General features: G+C 50.4%; 1 protein-coding gene across 1 annotated transcript; it reads left to right on the forward strand.

Annotated features, from left to right (window-relative positions):
* Nucleotides 1-2,743: 2,743 nt before the first annotated feature.
* PV10_09109 (uncharacterized protein) lies at nt 2,744-4,448 on the forward strand (the record flags this gene model as incomplete). Its single annotated transcript, XM_016374220.1, has 2 exons — nt 2,744-4,267; nt 4,320-4,448. The coding sequence occupies exons 1-2, from the start codon at nt 2,891-2,893 to the stop codon at nt 4,446-4,448; spliced, it is 1,506 nt and encodes a 501-aa protein (XP_016219764.1). The 5' UTR covers nt 2,744-2,890.
* Between the last annotated feature and the right edge of the window lie 3,422 nt (nt 4,449-7,870).

Consider the following 7,870-nt stretch of genomic DNA (forward strand, 5'->3'; position numbering starts at 1 on the left):
TTGTCTATGTGCGAGATGGTCAAAGAGGTCGACGTCCTGGAAATGTGCTTCGTTGTTTGTGGGATTGGCAGTGACCAGATTGGGATTGGGCTGCAGGGCTGCTGCAGAGAACCGGGAGTCAGAACACGTGCAGCCCACCCGAGGGGACCCAAGGCAAGGTTTGGGGGCCAAACACATCCGAAATAGGGACCAGGAAAAAACAGTTTAGGCGTAAACATGGGTGTGTAGGGGCCCAAGGGGCCTAAGCGGAATGCCCGAGGCCTCCCTAGCTCCGCCTCCCCACGACTACCTTGGGTATCTACCTTACCACCGACCTTCTGGCTTTATCCCCCGTTGCCCCCAAGACTCGCCTCGTCACCCTGTCACCACAATTACCACATCGCAAGCTGAGATGACCCTCAACCTTGGAACTGCCACCCCAGAACTTGGTGCAGCCATCCTTGGACGCTGCAAGTGGCCCCTCGGCCCTGGGTCTTGTCCTCATTCGACCATGGTCTGCTGCAGGCCCATCTTTCAATTTATCTAAATCGACTAGCCAAGTGATCGGTGTCGATCTTGCACAACTTTACAGCATCTACACATGAGGTACAGTGAACAGCGGATAGAAAACTCGTGTTAATCCAGCACCTGCAGTAATAGGCGACGCGGTGCTGTCATGTCGGGCAAGAGCAACCCCCAATTACGGTTGAAGCCTTCCTTCCCATGTTCAACACACACATAGACTGCCTCTTACTACAGTATGTTAGAGTCATCTAGGTCAAGGTAGAAGGCTCGGTGATCATGGGTCGCTCCTTCCCAGTCCCTCGATCCTTCCAGATCTATCGAGTGGAAAATCAGGAAAAGGAAGGCGCATCAAATGCACGCGTTGTTTGCCTTCTTGACTGCCTGCGCCTGAACAAACTTGACTATCAAACAAATCATCACGCGTGTTCCATCCCACCAACATCATCCATCCATCCATTCACTCAACTACGTTCCATTGCTCCATTGATGGGTCCTCATCAAACCTCAACGCTCAGCAGCCTCGCTCTCTAGCTCCTCCAAGCCACAGACTATTACGCATACACTCCGGTCTTTCTGCCATCCGCCCCTGCATACTCGTACTGTATGTTCCTGGCCACCATTTGGCCTTGTTCAACTACAGCTACGAGTACAGTACGTGTGCATCGTTTCATCTCTCTACTATACCGTCGATATCCAATTTCTGAAACGACGTCACCGACGCCGAGTCTCTAGAAATCCCAAGAGAAAACAATGACCATTTCTGGTCTTGAGCCTCATTCGGATCTACCCTATTCTCTTGTCTTCCCATCACGCGGCGCCAGCAAAGTCCACATGTCAACTTGCTAGTCCCGGTACGGTCATGCTGGCCTTATCATTCCCTTGTCGTAGTTTTCCCGATTTCAGATCATCGTCTATGTACAATACCATCCACCTGTCAACAGTCCGATCGACTCGTTCCCGCCGTCACAGGACGACAGACAGACGCACAAGCACGGAGTACAGCAATTGTTCCATGTTTCGGGAAGCTACAGCCTGTGTGGAGCCTGGGAGGGTCACAAGGGGGGCAAGTGACTCTCGGGCCACGGCGCGACCCCTCGGCCCCGAACCAATAACCGTGGCCCCTTCGATTTGACTTGAATCCTGAACAATAGCCTACACCTTGCTGTGTGTTGTTTATACATCACCTCCAATCCGGCTATGCTCCCTGACTTCAGACACAGGATCATAATAGTATACCCGTCGAAGCAAATTATGACATAGGATTGATTCACTATACAACCGGAGTCAAGCACGCCTGGCTTGTCGAACCAAAGAATCTGATCAACTGCATCAACCATCCCAGATGTCAGATTCCACCTTTTGCAAATACGACCCAAACCCAGGCATCTACCGACAGTTTGGCACGCTACCAGATCACCTGTCAAACTCTCAACCCTGCATCCATGCGTGCGAGACTTGATGTGATACCCGCTCGCACAGTCTCCATTGCGTCGCGCTGTACCTGATATGCCTCAGCTGGACAGGCCATCTATTAATGGCCATTCCGTCTTCCCTTCAACCTTTTTGTACTTCAATGCCACAGGACCCCCGGCTAGTTTGACAGCGGCGGTGGCGGTTGATAGGCATGTCCAGTTTACCGGACTGTCCAGCGGGCACAAACGCCGTTGTCATCCTCGAAGCCCCGGTGACTGGCCTTTGCACTCCTCGTCCCCTTTTGAGAGCTGTTCATTCTCTAATGCATACTCTGTGACATGAACCTAGACTGCATACCCTCGCTGCAGCCTATCTCCAGTCCTGTTGACCTGCCCGTTCGAATCTCCTCCCCACAAAATCCGTCACAAACAAGCAAACTCCGACATTATCGATGTGAGCCATTTGCCAGCCCACTTCATCCGTGGGTTGCGCCTCTTCACACGTTTCGTGATAAAGCGAACCCTGGATACTGCATTCTGTCATTGGGTCCAGTCAATCGATTTCAGGCGTGGCTAACAAATCGGACAAATTCAAGCACATGGTGTTTGTTCATTCGTCCAGCACCACGCCTCCGCCTCCAGCTCGACTCAAGCCACGGGGCTCCTCCCAACCATTCGTGAATGCTTTGTGGACAAACATCTGAATATGTATGAAAGATGGGAGAGACCTGTTTCAATTTCCACCTTCTCCTCTCTCTTTGCGTTCTATCGCTCCAGAGACTCTCCATTCCGTCAGATTGGTTGGTCTGTTGTTGACCAAGAGTGACCAGCACTCCATCTCCAGATTCGCCGTTGTGGTCCCCGCCCTACTGTCGTTCTTTGCAGCAAGTTCTCAAGTCTGTTGTGCCTGTGGCCAGAAGCCCCTACCTTCATCGAGTGACAGCACACCAATTCAAGCCTGTCCATTCCACAACATGTCGACAAGGCCAACGGACCTCATTCTGGAGCACTCTTGCATCTTCACTGGACCACAGCGTCGACTTTCGTGGCACCAAGACTCTCTCATTTGCTCCCCAGACTATTACACCTTGACCACTCCAGATGTTTATGAACCTCTTCTCCTTCATCACGTCCCTTCCCCGTCGTTATGCTTAGATGAGATGCTCAGACTGTGGCCGGCTCAGGACAAGAAGCCCTCCTCCCACGACGTGGAAAGTAGCGTTTCTCCCCCGAACGACTGTCGAGACTCGGTCGCAACCCTGGTTGACTTTGGAAGCTGGGTCTCTAGACAATCGCATGATCGTCGATCGAGTTTACTCCCTCCAGCACCCCATTGGGATCGTCCCGACCTTGAGGCATCAAGTGACAGCGTTGAGTGCCGACTTTTGTCCCCAGAAACTGCTCCGGAGGGCCAGCGTAACCGTGATCATTGGCGGTCTTCTTCGCCTCCTTTTTCCAAACGCAGCGCCACTCCGGATCAACTGGGCAAGTTGTGTGTTGCACTCGAGAACTCTTCGTTGTTCCCCAAAACAGCATCCCCAGTCTCGACGAGAACCAACACCCCTGTACCATCACTGTCTCAATCTCATTGCTCCGTATCGACGTACTCAGCGGTCGATGCTGTATCACCCGAATTCCTCACGGACACCAATGGCAAGATGTCTCGCGAGCACTGCCATAACAGACATGATGGGTCTTTGCAGAGCGCCACAATCAGTTGTAGGGCAAGTGGCTTTCAAGACATCAGCCCCCGAACTTGTTCGTCCAGACTCGAGGGCACTTGGTCGGGACTCCAGCTTGTTTCTAATCACGCAAACAGAGATTTGAGCTCGTCTTTGACAGTAACCGACTTTGGTCAGAGGACAGGCAGCCTATATCCTCGAGCTATGCCAGGCCAGAATCTCTTGTCAACTTCTTCGTCAGACCCAATCAATCATGACTCCAATCCTGAAGTTTCATATATTGACTGGGACGACGATGAAGAAGAAGAAAGGGGCCAGCATCGATCGCGGCTAGCACGAATGAAGAAAAGTTTGACAGATCTTCGCAATGCAGAACGATTCATCTCCGAATCTGTGGGAAGAGGAAATGGCACGACAAAAGGCTATCCGGGGAAGACGACTGCCTTGCAAAGTCCTCATCTGGGGAGATCTACAATCAAGGCAGAACTCAACAACCACCGGGCGGTGGCTCTCCATCCGCAGCATAGCCGTGATCAGAGCTTTGGGAAGGCTCATGCGCACATGATGGTCAACAATACCAGCAACATCAGCTCTTTGAAACAGGAAACCATGGACACGTGTCGTACGCAAGCGGTCTCTCGCGCCACGAGCGTCCGAGAGCGGCCGGCAGTGCGATTGAGGAATCATGCCAGTTCCAAGTCACTCTCGACCATGAAATCAGATTGTCCTCCCCCATGGTCGTGTCATGGGTCAACGCATGGGTCAAGATCTAGCATTCTACAATCGATTCGTCATAGGCGTCGAACCATCAGCTCTCAGCTCGAGGGGTTCACCCCTTTGGGGTCCCTAGACTACATAACTCGAGCGAGCAGTGGAATTGAAGATGGTTGCCAGTCGCTGCGCGCGACACCAATGTTCCCTCCTCCAATGGATGGGTCGAACAGGAGAATCAGCTCGATAATGCTTCGTGGGGGGACGATGGGTATGGGGAAAGCCAAAGGGACAGACAAAGGACGGACAAAGGTAGGCGGGTTTGGGAGATGGGCAAGGATGCTCTGTGGAAGGGGCTGCCTACATCCTTAAGGAAGATTGGCTGTGGACGACTTTCAAGCATTGCGACCAGCGAGTCTGGATTACGGTCTGGCATCGTTACAGCTGGAAAAGGGAGGGGATTCAAAAGCAAGCTGAGCGTATGAACTGAATGAGACATGAAGAGCGAGCTATGTCGCATTTTACATCAACGACGGTGCATGATAGACGAGGAATGGGCTGATTGGAACGAGCAAATATTATTACAGCCGATAAGTAGTCTGTCGTGTGTGATGCAGGATAAGGAGCGATGGGAGAATGATTGCCATGTGAAGACGGGAATCGACGAGGACATTTCGATACTCGTGTGGCAGCCAGCAATGTCATCCACTACTGCAATACCGTAAAGAGGACAAAGACCTGACCTTGATTGGGGCGAGACTTGGTTGAAATGATACTAATGCGGCTGTGTGGATTCTGCCAACGCCATGTCTCATAAGGCATGGACAATTCTACAACTTTATATGTTTAAGGGTTTGACAAGCTATCGAGACAACCACGATAATGACGATCATTGGGGTGAAGTAGTCGAGTGTTTACATATATAAAAGAATAGATGATACTTGGGCCATGAAAGGGACGAAGGGATGGTGTTATGGGAAAGATTGCCACGTGATGAATGACAGTACTACTACTGTAGAGAGGCAGGAACGACCATTGAAACACTAATAATTAATGCACTGGTCGCTCCTGCCCAACTGCAGCTGTAGTATGTAATAATAAACGCATAATAGGCAGCCACGAGCGCATCAAAGTCAAATGGCAGGAGCAACCGTCTAGGGGGCTTGAGTTGACAGTTGACGCCCAGCGCCTGACGCATGACGGCGGCGTGGCCGATCGACAATAATGGGTGGGCGGGTGCCGTATCCATGTGTGTGCCATGCTAGATCCCTCTCTGGACAAAAGGCCAGCCTCAAGCCATCCGAGTTCAGAGACAGCATCATCGTCAACAGTTGAACCAGATGATGGATGGCGTTCGCATACGGCGTCAGTGCGAATCTCGAATCTCGAATCTCGCATGGATGGTACCCGTGGGTCTCATGGTCTGGCCTCGGGACAATTCCAACAAGCCTACGGAGTACTCCATACTCCGTACATAAAAGGTGGCTCGTGTCTTTCAATTGAAATGCTTGGCTACAACAAGCTATTCACGCTGTCTATCCCAAAGCCGGCCAAGGGCACGACAGCCAACATGTACAGACAATTTACCGAGAGTGATGAGATGGAATGACCATGGTTGGATGCGACCCATTATTGACCACATACAGAGTAAAAGTCAGTACATACCACGACTACTAGAACCATTTATTTATTTATTATTGGCCTTTGTTGTGGACGCTTGGTCGTGCTTCGTGGATGACACAGGGGTCCGTGCTCATCCGCCGTTGTCAAGCCTCTCGGTGACTTGTTTGTTTGTCCATGCGCTTGTGGACAGTTCATTGACAGGCCAAAATTGAACTGTGCACTGACATCATGCAAGATCATGTTTGTTTTTACTAATTGACTAGAAACTTGCACATCCGACGTGTCACGACTCACTACTGATCAGAGTCAAGAGATGGGCGGGCTGCACCACCCTTTTTTTTTTACCATGTATCGTTCTATCAAGTCCCTAAGAGCATCAACTGCCGGCTAACTCCTCAGCAAGCCTCTCAAGCAAAAAAAAAAGAAAAGAAAAAGATCTTGGGCCCAGACCAGCCTCAATAGTGGAGTAGCCAACGTAGAGTTCGACGCCAACCCCGTCCAGTAACGGTGCCGAACCCATCTATTGTACGACGCCTCATCTCGGTCATGGATGCCTCATGAGTCCTCCGAAGGGAAATAAACATGGGTCAAAAGGGGTCGCATCATTGCGATGATTATTGCAGTTGGCCAGAGTGATCCTCTAGAAATCATGTGAATACAACAATATTCCTGTCAGCCACATTCAACAAAGTCCTCATTCAAAGCACAAGACTATTAGATACTATGTTTTCGTGTCAGTACTATCACTATACACTGGTAGTCACCGGTGCAGAACTTGAGAGGCTGGACCTTGGGAGACTGGAACCAAAAATTGTCTAAGTTCAGCAAAACCCGAATTCATGATGATGATATTGTATGCTCTGTCGAACCCGCCAAATCTATAGCGATATCAATACTTACTATTGCTCGTCAACTATATTCCACACTCTTCTGTCATACGGGTCGCGCCAGTCCGCATCAAGTCAATGTCATCCCCTACCCAAGATCTCAAGAAAGATGAGCGATGATCTGTTTCATCATCAGCACCACCAGTCTACAAAGTACCAACTTCCAGGACCAGTGATACATTAATCTGTTTGCTGGTCTCATCCTGTTTATGGAACCCACGGTAGCTGCTTTGAGATTGAGATTGCACAAAGGAAACACTTGCATGCTATGTCTAGCTTGGTCACTCCTTGGGATCAATCTTACGATTTCCATTTCCATTTCCATTTCGTTAGAAAGCCAAGGACTGCCGGTATCTACCACTACAGACGCGGACCACGGATTAGTTATAAAAGATGCTCTGATCTTGTTGGCTCCATCTTGTCACATATTCTCCATATGGACGTACTATATAGCAAGACGACAAAAATGCACAAGTAGATACTCCGTATGAAGATATTGTCTCTCCAGTCCTCTCCTACAGCAGCCAGGGACATGCATACTCCGTGAATGAGATTGCGCACAGAGCCCAAGACTCATGCCAAGTTCAACGGAGGGTCTCTTGGGACAAATTGCAAGGGAGGCCAGTCGGTGCTCCGCAATCTCTCCAACTGTCGCGTGTGACCCGGGGTTTGCTACGATAGGTTGGCATGGTAGGCATGGGACCATGTTCAAATCGCAGCTTGGGTTTTTCTTATGGTGATCAAAAACATAAGAGAGATTAAAATGGGCCGGGCCTGTCTCTGCACTGGCCACCTTTACGCATAACACTATCGGCTGGCGCTCAGTTGAGATGGAGGGGCAAGAGGGTCCCGTTGACGGGCTAGAAAACATCACCTTCACCAGGCCTGTGGGCTCGAGAGAAGATGCTTATTTTGGAAGTCGGGCACCGTCATCAATAATGGGATACGCATACATCTCCGCTTGCTTACGGAGTACTGTATGTAGCCCACCAGTCAGCCCCAAATTCGGTAGTGAACATCCATACGGAGTAGAGATGGTCTTGGTGAGGCG

The sequence above is a fragment of the Exophiala mesophila genome (genome assembly GCF_000836275.1).
Source record: "Exophiala mesophila strain CBS 40295 unplaced genomic scaffold supercont1.7, whole genome shotgun sequence".
Taxonomy (NCBI): Eukaryota; Fungi; Ascomycota; class Eurotiomycetes; order Chaetothyriales; family Herpotrichiellaceae; genus Exophiala; species Exophiala mesophila.